The sequence below is a fragment of the Conger conger genome, chromosome 6 (assembly GCF_963514075.1).
Source record: "Conger conger chromosome 6, fConCon1.1, whole genome shotgun sequence".
Classification (NCBI taxonomy): Eukaryota; Metazoa; Chordata; class Actinopteri; order Anguilliformes; family Congridae; genus Conger; species Conger conger.
The window spans coordinates 13274068-13289224 of record NC_083765.1 but is presented as its reverse complement, the minus strand read 5'-3'; the positions used below and the strand labels follow the sequence as shown (position 1 = coordinate 13289224).

At 50.8% G+C, this 15157-nt stretch overlaps 1 protein-coding gene across 12 annotated transcripts in view; it reads left to right on the top strand.

Annotated features, from left to right (window-relative positions):
- Window positions 1-15157, top strand: part of sox6 (SRY-box transcription factor 6) — a 185296-nt gene that overhangs the window by 125251 nt on the left and 44888 nt on the right. For all 12 annotated transcript variants that reach the window (XM_061244563.1, XM_061244560.1, XM_061244556.1 and 9 more), the window contains 2 exons: window positions 4370-4490; window positions 10732-10811. In XM_061244563.1, the coding sequence (XP_061100547.1) occupies window positions 4370-4490; window positions 10732-10811 (201 nt within the window). The remainder of the gene's footprint in view (window positions 1-4369; window positions 4491-10731; window positions 10812-15157) is intronic.

Sequence of the window (15157 nt, the reverse complement as noted above, 5' to 3'; positions counted from 1 at the left end):
TGTACGAATTGAGGCCGCTCGCAATTCATAGATTGCCCCAACCCCCCCCCCCCTGCACGCCCCTCCACCGGGTGGTTAGTCTCTGGCGAGCGTTTGATATGAGAGTCAGTGGAGTGCAACAGGGAACAAAGTGTGAACTATCACTACCGGCGGTAATAGCACCTGCCGTCGCTGCCGCACTAAAATGAGATTTCCCCCCAGTCTGCGGGAGAGAGGTGAAAAGTGGGGACCTGGAGCGCTGCTCCTGAAACGAGATGCCGGGTGATCTGAGACGCACGCTCACACCGTGATCTGAGACGCACGCGGGGTGATCTGAGACGCACGCTCTCACACTGTGTGATCTGAGACGCACGCTCTCACACTGTGTGATCTGAGACGCACGCTCACACTGTGTGATCTGAGACGCACGCTTTCACGCTGTCACGCTAGTGATGCCGTGGAAACGTCTTCACACATACACATATGTATCGCTCTTCACTCTGATCCAGGGATCCACCACGATCAGCCTCCTCCCTGTCTACTCTACATCTCCGGACTGCAGGAGGCCCTCTTAAACTCACGATTAACCGTATATTTAAATTCTTTCCATGCCACAAAACAATAAAAACCAATACGGTAGCACTTTTTTTTAGGTGTGTGATGTGGCAGTTACTCTTACCTCCTTCTGTATTTTACTTAAAGGAGGGAGAGGCTGTATTTTTCTTCTACTTGTACCCCTCCTTCCCTCTATTGTGTTATCTCATCAGCGCTGAAGGTATGTGGACGTGTGCGGGCAGCTCCGCTCCCTCCTGTTAAAAGTGAAAGTGGGTGAGATTGTGAAGTGACGTTTCCACAAGATGAACCTGCAGTCTGGGGGCAGGTTCCCGCGGGGGATGTCCCCGGGGCCCGGCGTAAAAGGACGCCTGAGCGACAGCCCGCTGCATGGCCGGTGACAGGGACCCTATTGGGCACGGCCGAGGCCTGTTCGTCTCCATTTGCGTCCCCCCCGCGTGCGTGAGGGAGGGAGCGGGAGGGCGCTGCCGTTTGCCGCACTGCCGCGCATCCCGGTTATCTCATCTGGGACGGTCCCGCGCGTTTGATCCGTCTGTGCCTCTCGACCCCTGGATTAGCAGGTCTCTAACAGCGTTATCGGACCTCAGTGCTGACATCTGCGTTTCCAATATTGATATTGATGATTCTCCGGCTTTTTTTTTTTTCTTGGTAAAGATCGTTTTAGGTTCAGGAATGTAGAAAACACTGACACACGCATACACCGCAATAGATTTCAATACATTCATTTCCCGTAGAAGGTAGGAGAACATTCTGTAAGTGCTGAGATATGTGAGCTACGGTTCCATGTCCGGCTCACAACATTCTCTTACACACAAACACACAGACACACCGGCGCACGCAATCGCACACACAAACACATGCACGTAAACGCAAGACACATGTACACCAGCACATACACACACAAACACACACTCATGAACTCAAACACACACACACACAAAAACACACTGTAACATACTAGTATGGAATCAGTACTCCCGAAGGCCTGAGGTTGTGTGCTGTCGTTGCTGCTACAGCAGGTTATTTGCAGTGGTGATACATGTAATGAAGAAAGTACGCTGTTTGGGGGCACAGGGAGATGACCTTCTGCCTGTCTCTCACCTGTCCATCAGATCCTCAATGGTGGACTTCCCCTTAGAACATCAGACCAGTTTGCCCATGTGCTTTTAGTGAAGTTTTTGGAAGCAAGTGTCCTTATCAGCCACTTAGCCCTGCTGAGACAGAAGCCAAGCAGTGGCATCACAATGTGGTGGCGTCTTTACAAGGAGCGGGGCGAGGGGAGAAGAGGAGTGGAGGAGGAAAGAGGGGGGAAGGGAGTTGAAGAAGGGGAAGGTGCCCTCACATCTGCTCTGCTTTACTCTCTCAGGCTCCTGAAGTCCATGCTGCCTGTTAAAATAATCTGCCTCCCGCCCGACTGCCACATTAACCCGAGGTTAACCCTTTCAGGGATGGCCAAAAGCTTGGAGAGTCCTGAGTGAGAGAGAGAGGGAATGAGAGATGGAGGAAGAGGGAGAGAGAGAGTGAATGAGAGAGAAAGAGACGCCTATTGTCTGGAAGCTGATCTTTATTTCATCCAAATCGGGTTGGGGCAGATAAGGCCATCAGTTGAGAGTTTAACAACAGCCAGTGGAACATTACAGGGATAATGTGAGGTCACAGATACGCTCTCTCCGTTAGTTCATTGAAGGGCGAGGAAGGCGTGTGTTCAGTCGGTGCAGTTCTGCAGTTTGGGTTCCTGTTTGCTGAGGCCAGTGGTGTAATTTCAAGTGCAACCATTTATGTAAATGGCTGGGTATTATCCAAAATGTGTTTCTTTGCCAGTGAAAATGCGTGTGTTGATGTGGAATTAATCGTCTGTGGAGCTTGCTTTATGCATTGTTTAGCATGTGCATCTCTCTCTGCTGTATTTTCCTCTTCTGTCAGTTGATAATTCATCTTTTCTATTTGATCACAGTGTGATAATTGGATAACATCAATGTGATATGAATACAACATGTTTATTTATATCAACTGAGCATGAAATACCAGCCTGCCAGCATTTCTTTTTCATGTTATGTCTGAAGATTCAATAAATTCACACGTTATTGTTTAACAGTGCTTAGTTTTAAAAATGTTTGTAAAGTGTGAGATTTTCTGGTTGGCAATATATGAGGCAATATTTTAAATGCAGCTGCCATTTTGTATATCTTATCTGTATAAAGTGGTGAACACGGCTGAATTCTCCAAAGGAAACCGTCAAGTCAAGTCAAGTATCTTTATTGTTATTGTATAAAACAACGAAAAAGTTAAGCATCTCCCTCAGCCACATAGTACAAAATATGAATAAGAGATGAAATGGAGAAATAATGCTAAGAATAAATAAATATTAAAAACACTTATTTACACAGTAAAATAGAATGCTAGAACACACATCAATAATATCAATAATACTTCTTAGTGTAAATTATGGACTTCACAGAGTTGGACTTCACAGATTGTTCATGAAGAGCAAAGTGAAATGAGAAATTAAAATGGCAAAGAAAAGCAAAAACAAATTGGAAATAATTTTCAGTGTGTCGAGAAGGGTGTGTCTGAACCTGACACCTCTCTCAGCCAGCAGTCAATGGCAGAGGCCCTAGCTTTGAGCTGCACTGCGTGTGTATGGGGATCTGTGGACAGAGAGAGTGAGGGAGAGAGAGAGAGACCGAGAGAGAGACAGAGAGACAGAGAGAGAGACAGAGACAGGCAGAGAGAGAGACAGACAGAGAGACAGAGAGAGAGACAGAAAGAGAGAGCAGTAGGGAGAATAAAGAGCGTAACTCATCTCCACGGTGATGGTGGGAAATGGCCGCTTGTGACGGGCAGCGTTCAGGCCTGCAAACCAAGCCGCTAATTGCGCTACGTCCGTTTTTTTATTGCCAGACAGTTTTTTTGAGGTCTAAATGAGGTCTAAATGAGAGAAGCAAACTGTAAGGTGTTTATTTGTGGAAGGGTGACCTTAATTAACCCTGTTTCCCAGCGGGGGTCCCCTGAGGGGGGGGGGGGGGGGCGGGAGGTGGGCAGGTTGACCCTCGCCGGGGCGCGGGGGTGAAGCCCTGCGTCTCGTCAGGTGGGGACAGGAAGAGGTCTGCGACAGCTAGAGCCAGCCCTGCTCCCCACCCCAACACGGGCATACGGAGCGTGTTGAGTCCGTGTGAGGGGGCGCTTCACGCATGAGCTCATCTTCAGTGAATTATCAGGGACAGCCAGGGGCCCCTCAGTCACTGTAAATACATCCTGGGGTTTTATTCAATTTATTAACAATAACCATGTATTATATAATGCATTTATGCATGCTTTATTAAGCATTGATAACAAAAGAGTATTTGAAGTTGTGTGATAATGTACAGGATGTGAGTGCGTGAGGATGTGTGCACGTTGGATGTGGGTGAGATGAACTACATTTCCCATAACTGTAAAACATTTTGAGATTGAGGAGAGCGTCATGGTAAGTGTAGTCTTTCATCACAATGGTTGTTGATGTAAGGCTGTGTGCGAGTCTTATCTGAATGACTCACTATGCGCTTCACCTTCCTGTTCTGCAGTGCAAAGCAGGCAAAGTGCATTCTGCTCCCTCCCCCAGTCCAGGAACATGAGTATAATGCCCCCTTATCCTGCCCCACACCTTTGACACACGGGGCAGGACAATGAGAGGCCGGCTCTTTGAAGTGATGATGCGAAGCTGGCTGGGATTTGGCAGGGGGCGGGGGGGAGGGGCTTTGTGGACCGCCACTCTGCAGACGCACCTGTCAGGACGCATTTGGCGGCCATGTGATCTGTGCTCTCTTTGTGCTCGCAGGTCCAAGGTCACATGCCTCCGCTCATGATCCCCATCTTTCCACACGACCAGCGCACTCTGGCAGCTGCTGCTGCGGCACAGCAGGGCTTCCTCTTCCCCCCGGGAATCACGTACAAGCCAGGTACTCTCTCTCTCTCTCTCTCTCTCTCTACCTCTCTATCACTCTCACTCTATCATTCTCTCCTATCATTTTCACACTATCTCTCTCACTCCTGCCACTGTATCTCTTTTATCATTCTATCTTCTATCACTCTATAACTCTCACTCTATCTTTCTCACTATCACTCTTTATCACTCGCTACCACTCAATCTCTATCACTCACTCTTTCTTACTCTATCATCTTCACACTCTATCTCTCTCTCCTGCCTCTGTATCTCTTTTATCACTCTCTCTATCTCTCTTCTATCACTCTATAACTCTCACTCTATTTTTCTCTCTATCACTCTCTATATCACTCTATCACTCCCACTCTTTCTCTATCACTATCACTCTAACTTTCTCTTTCACTCTCTTACTCACTCAGCACTCTCACAATCACTCTCTCTATGACTCTCTCTCTCTTTCTCTCTGTCACTGTCACAATCACTCTATGACTCTCTCTCTCTCTTTCTCTCTGTCACCGTCACACTCCCCCTCTCTTGCTCTTACTGTCTTAATCACTGTCTTCAGTCTGTCTCTCATTCACTCTCCCTCTGTCTCACTGCACTCTCATCTTCTCTCTCTCTCACACTATCACTCTCACTCCCTCCTTCATGCCCTCACTGCCTCTGCCTCTTCCTCTCCCTTACCCCATCTCCTCTCCGTCTCGCCATCTTTCCTCCTCTTTCCCTCTCTATCCCTCCCCCTTTCTCTGTATTTCACTTTTCCCCTCCATCTCTTTCTCTCTCTTCTAATCTTTCCCTCCTCTATGTATGTTTCCCTCCCTCCCTCTGTAGGTTTAATTTTGCAGAAGCTATTGTTTACATAAAATGTAATTCAACAATACCGACAATGATGACACAAGAGACACTTATGTGTAAAATGATTGAGAGCTCATAATAATCATAATTGTTTCATTCTCTGAGTAGGATGCTATTTGCTGTCCCTTAGGCTATGTCTTGCTCTGTGTTTCCCCAAAATTATGGATATTTTATATTTTGTCATATCTGGAATGCTAGAATTGCGTCTTTAAAAGTAGGAAATGTAAATTTCAGAATATGAATCACAGTAGTGCGCACTCTCTCACAAACACGCACACGCACACGCACACGCACACGCACACACGCACACGCACACACACACGCACACACACACACACACACACGCACACGCACACACACACACACACACACACACACACGCACACGCTTGTGACAGTATTATCGTTTGCTTTTATTCTGACTAGACTCTGACTCCAGACATTGCACTGTAGTCTGTACTGTAGCGCCGGTACATTCAGTCTCCTCCATCTGCATCCACACCCTGCGGACCATCACTTTTCTGTGACCACTACATGCTGTGTGCTGACTCCCAGAGAGCCGTGTGCTTCCTCAAAGCCCTCCGCGCCTCACGCGAGCGCTAGCTCGCGTCGCTACTGCCGGGCCGCTGAGCGCTCATTTATTTCTGAAAAATATTTGATATCCCGACGCCACAAGTGTGTGTGTGGGTTATAATTTTTTTTCTCTTTCTGTTCCCATTCCCATTTTATCCCTGGTTTTTGAGCGAGGAGCGGTGAATACATTAGGTGTTTGTCGCCCGTGCGCGGTAAAGCTGTCTGTTACTGAGAGCGTGGGGGGGGGGGGGGGGGGCAGGGGGGGGGGAGGGGGGGGGGGGGCAGCCGCGGCTAATAGCGCTGGGTCCCCTGCAGCCTCGCGGCTCACACAATAACATCCTGATGGACTGACAAGACGTGAAAGGATACGGCACGCCTAATTTATACATCAGCAAACAGCAGCGCTCCCAACAGCCACTCAAACAAAACTGTGCAATTACAGATGTTGGCGGGGGTTGTGTAAGTGTGCAGGAGGAGGAGGAGGTGCGCTCAGGCACCAGGGATGAAGAGCGTAGCTTCCCCCCCAGGCGCAGGTCCCCGTACCTGTCCTGGCACGCCGCCCCCCCCCCCCCCCAACCCCCTTCACCCCTCGCCTCCTTTTGTGTAGCTGGGAAGGTGAGCCTCTCCTCACGCGAGCATTCCTCTCCACCTCCCTCCAAAAAACAAATCTGGGGAAAAAAAACTGCTACAGCTTGTCGACTGACTGCCTGCCAGACCAGTCACCCCGAGCCCACATCTCCTCCCCTTATTGTTCAGAGAATTGAAAGAGAGCTGGCTTTTTTCACCTTCTGTAATTAAAAAAAAACTGAAGCAGATTCCTTCCCCAAGGGAGGCCCGCGCAGAGGAAAATAGTGCCTGCCCTCCCGGTTTTTTTCCCTCTTTGACACATTGACTCCCAGCATCTGTAAAACTAAAGAAAGTGCCCACACAGAGATCTTCCCTCCTATCAGAAACATCAATAAGACCTCTGGGAAATGACAAGAGACAGATCAGTAGAAAAGGAGAAAGGCGAAATGAGACATCTGTCCGTGAGAGAGAGAGCGAGGGAGAGCGAAAGAGAGAGGCAGAGCGAGAGAGAGGGTGATTGAGAGAGGTTCGTGGCAGACAAGTATTTCGAAAAATGCCCTTTGAAAAAATGTGTTTGTTCTCAGATTCAGTCAGAGTGGAATCGCAGAAGTGCTGCGCTTGTGCACGCACTCCGAGCGCTGGGAGGGATGAAAGTAGACGTGTCTGGGTGTGGTGCACCTGCAGGTGAACCGCACGCCGCCAGGCCCCAGGCCTGACAGACGCATGAGAAATGCCAGAAGGCACCCTCTTGCTGGTTTAATTTTTTAATATGTTTGACATGGAAACCGTTTAGTTTATGTTTAACAGAGCTGAAGATGAACTCGTGAGGTAGAGACTCCTGCGTGGGCTCATGAGGAAGAACGAATCCTCGCACAATCCCAGCGAAGATTCTCCCTTTTCCTCCCTATCTCTAACCCCCCCCTGGTAAATTGCGTTTATTCTCATCAAGACAAGCAAGTGAGGACTCCAGTCAGTAGCCTGGTCAGGGCTCGAAGCTAACATTTTTTCCCAGGAGCACGTGTACCCATAAGCTGAAAAATGTAGGCGCATGTGAATGCATCCCAATTAGTAGACGTTCTCCTAAAATGGCAGCACTGTAGAACCCTGAGCTCAGTGCTGAAGGTGTCGGCCTACTGACACAATGCCTGCCAGCCAGACCGTGCCTGAAAAGCACACACCAGTGTGAGGAGAGGGGGAAGAGTGCATCCCTCGTCCTTTCAGGAGACAGAGAGAGAGACGGCGGTCACTGGAATCAGAGACGGCGAACGGCACTCCAGCCTTCTCCGCTCCTGTAGAAACCGGACCACAATGCACCATGGGCTTTCTGTAGCGCCCACCGCGCATTCACCACTCTCCCTGGCCCTGAACATCTCAGCGGCCTATCAGAGAGGCCCATCTGCGCTTCTCGAAAGGCAGCTATTCACCTCCGTATTCCAGCAATCCTCAGCCGCTTTCATTCCAGTTCAGGTGGATTCACCTGAAATAAAGTTTAGAAAAGTTTCATCGGTTAACTTAATTAACTTTTTCTCTGACTATTTCTTCACAAGGAGTCTCGTAACTGACGGAATATTAAAGCGGCGTGCCGGGGGGCGTTCTGAGTCTTAACGGTGGAGAGTGCGGGGAGAAGTGAGCACATGTTAGCGAGTTCTTCAGGGCTCTCCTGCACCTTTTCATTACGGTGTAGTGCGGGCTCTCCAGCGCTGGAGCGGCGTCCTGAGCCTACGCCGGGCCCGCGTCGCGGACATGAGGGTGCCTGACACGACGCGCGGCGGCTGCGTCTAATTGGCCTCACTCGCTGTTTTACAGCGTGACATCTGGCTGAGGGGGCATAAAGGATGCTGCTGTTATTGTAGGGAAAGTGCCGCTCACTTTATTCAGTAGGCCGGCTCTGCTGGCACGCTCAGGGACGGGGCTGGGGAGCAGCTAGGGCTGTCTGAACCTGCACGCATTGTTCTCTCCCCGCGACAGGTGAGAACCACCCGTTCACTCCTGTCTGAAGGGGGCTGTGCTCATACACTCTCACTCATACAACTGAGGATCCTCTGAACTGAACTTTAAGGTTCTGTGAGGTTGGAGAGGATGCTGAAGACCCTGTCACATAAACACACACACACACACACACACCCACACACACACATGCACACACACATGCACATGCACACACACATACACATACACATACACTCACTCACACACGGACACACATACACACACATAAACACGCACACACACACACGCACATACACATACACATATACATACACTCACACACACACACACACACACACACACACACACACACACACACGCAGTGTAGACATGTAAGCATTTTTCTGTGCAACTCTATTCCCATGCATTGCCCCCCCTGGGACATATAAGGGTGAAACACTCACCCCTCAGGAGTGATACAGAGTGCTGGGACATGGACCCCACCCATCCACACCTCAACATTTTGTCATCAGATCCAGCTCCCGAAAATAGGCCCGCTCCCCAATCCCACCTCCCCCCGCTCTCCAATCCCATGGCTCCCCCCAGTCCCCTGTCCCACCTCCCCCCGGTCCCCTGTCCCAGGCTAGTGTCCTCGTTTGGCTTCCGTCCCACCCCCGGTCTCACATAACCCAGCCCCCAGCCTCATAATGACGGGGAAAATCACTTACTCCTGCGGCCCTGGCAGAGAGAGGGAGAGAGGGAGAGGGAGAGGGAGAGCAGGAGGAGCAGGCCGGCCCAGCACAGGAGCTGCAGTGTTTGAGCCGTAATGGCTTCCAGTAGCGACCGCCACTCCACCCTTCCCCCGGCTCCGTTTGCAATCCTGCTCAATCGCACAATTTATTCCCCCGCCACATCAAACAGGGATGGGGTTTCTCAGCTCTGTCACCGCGTGCTGTGCTGTTCGCAATTGTGAGGGAGAGAGAGAGAGAGAGAGGGAGAGAGGGGAGGGAGGGGAGGGAAGACGGCAGACACATCTTTACCCCCATGCCCCTGCATTAATGGCCCCATATGTAGCAGAGAAGAAGCACCAGGCAGAAGTGGGATCTGAACTGGGGTCAGCACCTACCAAACACAGGCTGTGTTCAGGGCTGATGCCAGAGCCAGACCCACTGACCTCAGGTCAGCTCTGAGTCACACACTCACCACTGTCTGTCTAGCCAGTCCTTCTCTTCACTCAACTCAACACTTTGATTGATCATATAGAGTAATGCCCAATAGCAGTGTAACAAACATGTTTAATGTCCTCCCATGTCTGGGAAGGGGGTTGCTGGGTCCATAGAGAGTGCTCACAGGCTGTAAAATAATACATAAGTTAAGGTTTTAGGACACAGGGCAATATCAGCATGCATACACCTAGCTTTACAAAGAGCCTGAGCAAAATTATGAAGGGCTGTCAAAAGGCTTCATATAGGCTGAAATCATAAGTTGTGTATAAAGCTAAGGATATTTTCCCAGAGCGTTATATTGTAGTACTCAGGAGAAACATGCTGAAAGCTGAAAATGTTTTCTTTTTGTTCCTCTCACTCCATGACAGTAAATCTTAAGCTGTGTAAGAAACAAACAAAGCAGTGTGCTTGTCTCAATCTGTCCCTCCGATTTGAGTTCAGTTACTGTGGATTGAAACCACACCTTTGTCTCTTTGTCTGTCCCTGTGTGAATTCAGCTGCAGGAATGTTTCAGAGAAAATATAACATTTAGTCACGCAGGGTAAAAATGTACGCATAAATGTAATTAACAAAAGCCCCAAATAATATCCACAGAAATAATGCACTCATCCTGAGCTGTTTTTAACATGGTTCTCCCTCTGTTGCACCATCATGTTGAATTAAAGCAGCGCCTCGCTCCTGCTAAATATAAGTGCCTGGGAGGTCATGACACTTCCTTCCCAAGAACAGCAAATAATCACACCAATACAGCGTTAAAGAGAGCCAGGTCCGCTGGCCTATTCTCCGCCCGTCGTGGCCCTTGCAGAGAGGGAGGGAGAGAGAGAAAGAAGGAAAGAGAGAGAGGGGAAGAGAACGAGAGAAAGAAGAGAGAGAAAGAGAGGGTGCAGGGATAGACAGAAATACAGAGAGGGCTACGTTCCTGAGTAATTCAGTGAAGAGTCCGCCCAGCTGAGCCTTTTGTTGGTGCAGATGTGTAGGCCGGGAGCCCGGGGTGGGGGGGGTGCGGGGGTGTGTGTGGGGGGGGTGCGGACCGTGCTGCCACTTGCCTGGCTGCCGTGAGGCCGCTCATTGTCTGAACCTGTGCGTATTGTTCTCTCCCCCCCGACAGGTGATAACTACCCGGTGCAGTTCATTCCATCCACAATGGCAGCTGCGGCAGCGTCAGGCCTCAGCCCTCTCCAGCTCCAGGTATGTGCGCAGAACAAAGAGAGCCGGGCCGCCGGCCAAGCCCCAGCCAGCTGTATGCTAAATACAGGGCTGCGCGCTAAACGGCTCGGCTACGGCCCGCGCGCGCTAGCGTAGCGCCCCCCCGCTCCTCCGATGATAATAATCAGAGCCGCCGCCAATAAAAATCATCATAGTTTCTGCTTCTCCTTCTGTTTAATCTGACGCGCGGTAGGTCCTCTTCCCCTGCCGCCTCCGTCTCTGTTTTACGCCGCGTCGCTGCGTGTGTGTGCGCACTGCGCTCTTCAGGGTTTACACAGCGCTTATGTGCATAGGCTTATGCGTATGCGCTGCAAAAACCGAACAATACGTCAATGTTAACAAAGCTTATCCTATTTCTATCACTTTTTATTACCAGTTTATTATATTGCTGCGATAAATAAGGCAGAAAAAAAACAGGGATGTTACGTCATTTTTCTCATTTCGAGATTTGCCAATATTGTAAGAAAACTTTTAAAGAAAGGTAATATTTCCTACTTGAATTTTCGACAAAAAAACGGAAGAAAGAAAGTCTCATTACAAGGCTAAAACACTTTTTTTGCAGTGTATACAGAGACTGGGAAGAAATAATGAAGAAGAATATAAGAAGAATAGATTGAAAAGTGTGTTTTGCTTCAGTCAGAAAGGGCTTTACAGTGAAGTGTACTGTGCGTTGGCGCACTGTACCCCGGCCCTCGGTGGAGAACGGCTGTCCTCTGCCGCCACAGCCATGTGCAGTTTAATAAGGACCATCATCTCTTTTCCGTTATTACCCCTGTTTGTGAGACCCTCTGAAGGCCTGCGCACAGTCTCTGTTTCCAAATTAGGGACATGTATTCCCCTGCCACCTTCGCCCCGGCGTATTTACATAACAAGCGCAAATGCGCGGCGCAGAATTAGCCCGCTGTCTCTGCTCCGGCGTCCTCGGACCTGCGGAGCTCTCATCCCGGCCCAGCGGGCCCACACAGAGCCGCGCGGCTCAAACCGTGTCATCATCAATCTTTCAGTCTCTCTGAAACGACGCGAATGAGAACCCCAGACGTAAGGGGCCGCTCTTCACCACCAGCGCTTTGAAGCGACACAGAGAGAGAGAGAGAGAGAGAGAGCGAGAGCGTCTTCTGAGCCTGCCTGGAAAGGCCGCGTTATCTTGTCAACAGCGGCGATAAGCGAGCGATAGCGGTCAGGCATTGCGCCTCGCGGTCGTCCGGACCGCTTGGAACAAAGACCCGGAGTCAGGGGCAGGGGAGGAGGGGGCGGGGCGGCGGGCGGCGGGGGAGGGCGGGGTTTGGGTGCGCTGCAACTTTTCCTCCTCTCCCGTACGCGCGCTCAATTTGTCCTTCGGAGCTTATCGCTCTCAGCATTAATGAGCCTTGGCAAGTCCTGACAATGCCGGCAGCTGTGGCGGGATGGATCCTCCTCCATCACGCAGCCGTGAGGCGGGGGGGAGGAGGGGAACGGGGCGTCCAACGTCCCAACAGGTACGCTCTGCCGGGGGGCGCCCCTTCCTCAGGACCCCTGGCCCAGTCCGGCCCCGGAGCGGGGGCCACGGGGCCACGGGAGCCCAGGGCGAGGTGCGTGGGCCGGCGGTACTGTGGACAAGGGGGCTGGGGGCAGCTCTATTTTTAGCGGTGCGGCGGGGCAGATGGAGGCTGAGATGGTCGTATATCTGAAGGCTGATGGGGGGGCTCCCACCATTAATTCTGTTAATGTATCCAGCCCTGGGAACAGGCTGAAACCGGGCCTACAGGACCATGCCTTGGCTGACCTTTAGAGAACACAGTAAACAAGCAAAGGTGCACCCCCGCCCCCCCCTACACACACACACACACACACACGCATACACACACACACACAGCCCTCAGCGCTGTGTGACTGGCTGATTTGCTCTGTGTGGATACTCCCACATCAGGGCAAACATGCCCTTTCCCCCGGGCGACACGGGCGACTCACGCGCCGGCCCTGGCCCCGGCGGGGCGGAGCTCAGGCCAGGCGCTGGAGGGAGTCGTGCGGCGATGTGGAGGCAGGAGCAGAGCCGTTCAAAGCTCTGCGTTCTTCTGCGTATTAGCCGCTGCGCAGAGCGTCCAGCGTAGGGAAGACGGGAGTGTTTCTTCTGCTTCACAGACATCAAGAAGAGGGGCTTCTGAGGACAAAAAGGGAAGAGACGAGAATCGGGTTGGGATGAAAAAAGAACGACGACAGAGGGAATGAACTCGGCGGAGTCTGTTATGTTGTGGACAGACGAGCGCTGGCTTTGTCCGGAAGTTAGCGTAGCGTAGCGTAGTGGCACTACCGCTCTCTCTATCCGGCCTTCCGAGAGGAAAAGTGAGGAATGGGTCTCTGCTGCTGGTCTCGGCACGAGCGTGACTTCCTCCCGCGGATCCTACGCCGGGCTCTGGCGTCGAGCGGAGATGTTTCTCAGTCCGGTTTTCCGCCACGTCGCCGGTCATGATTCACCGGGAGCGTCTGCGCTTTAATTAAAGATAAGTGCTTCCAGCGTGACCCGGGCTAGCAGCCGCGGCGCTAACGGCTACGGGGCCAGGTACCTGCAGGGGGCGCTGCGTCCTGCACCTAACCCGCGCGGCCAGACGCCAGCTGCCTCCCCATCTCCTGTAATTAAAATATCTCTGCCTGTCAGCGGCCTCGGCCAGCTTATCATTTTAACCAATTTATTCTGTTTAGATTGTGAAATATATGAACCTTAAAAAAAATCATCTTATCGGAGGAATTAATTCCCGCGGCAGGACAGAGGTAATGTGTGCAGTCAGGCAGCCCGGAGCTGGCTGCTTACGCCAGTCTTAATGTCAGAGACGCGCGCTTAACAATTTCCACTGTCATAACAGTCAGGGCTCCAATGCACCCGCTCCCCCCTTTTTTAAATGTATTTTTAAAAGGAATGAGAAAAGGTTTGGCCTGATCAGAGGAGGTGGGGGCAGGGGCAGGGACTGTTTGAATGTTAGAAAGTGTAATTTGCTTGTCAATAAGGCGGCAGGCAGCGCGCACACTCACACACACATACACACGCGCGTGCGTGCACACACACACACACACACACACGCGCGCGTGCATGCACACACACACACACACACACATACACACACGCCTGCATGCACACACACACACGCGCGTGCATGCACACATACACACACACACACACACACACACACACACACGCGCGCGCATGCACACACACACACACACATACACACACGCCTGCATGCACACACACACACGCGCGTGCATGCACACATACACACACACACACACACACACACACACACGGCTGTCACTCGCCATTCCTGTACCGGTGAGTAATTTCACTCAATGCTTCCCTGACAGATCGCTCCCAGTGCACAAACTCACAGGAGAAAACATGTTTAAGCCATTTTCAGCGTCTGACTGCCTGCCCCTCTTCATTAGCCCTCATTCTGGGCCTGAAGAAGCCGGGTGGAGGGGGCGGGGGCAGGTGGTCACTGGACTGTCCCAGGACCGCTACATTCATATCCAAACCAGTAGGTTTGGGGGTTGGGGGTCACTGGACTGTCCCAGGACTGGTACACTCATATCCAAACCAGTGGGTTTAGGGGGTGGGGGTCACAGGACTGTCCCAGGAGCGGTACATTCATATCCAAACCAGTAGGTTTGGGGGTTGGGGGTCACTGGACTGTCCCAGGAATGGTACACTCATATCCAAACCAGTAGGTTTGGGGGCTGGGGGTCACAGGACTTTCCCAGGACCGGTACATTCATATCCAAACCGATAGGTGACCTGAAGGCTTTACCTCAGCAGTGGCACATTGCCAAAATTACACCACATTCTCAAACATCAGTCTCACATCTGAGACAGTTTTTTGTCTTATATTTTGACTGAAAGTGTATTTGCCATCGTATTTTGTATTACTCTATGACTATTTATATTTTTTGCTAAATACAACAAGAAGTACTGCCATTGAGGTGAGATCGTTTGACTCAAACAATAAATTAAAACAAGCTCATATTTTCTACTTGAAAGAAAAAATTTTGTCTCATTACGAGACTAAAACACTTTAAGAGAAGGAAAGGTAATTTCAGTTTTTAATCTGGGCTGTGTTAATATCATTGAACTAATCTGTTTATTGAAATTTTAGTTAGTTTTAAAGCGCAGTTGGATAAAGGAGCGTGAGCGAGTTAATGCTAACGTTAGCGCTCTGGGACCTGTGGGCTAACGTTAATGCTAACATTAGCGCTCTGGGACCTGTGGGCCCCGCCCACTCAAACAGAATCCGTCTTTCTCCGTTTTAATTGCTCAGCCTTGCCTCATCCTTAAGCTTTAAAGCACGGGATGTTAAACTGCT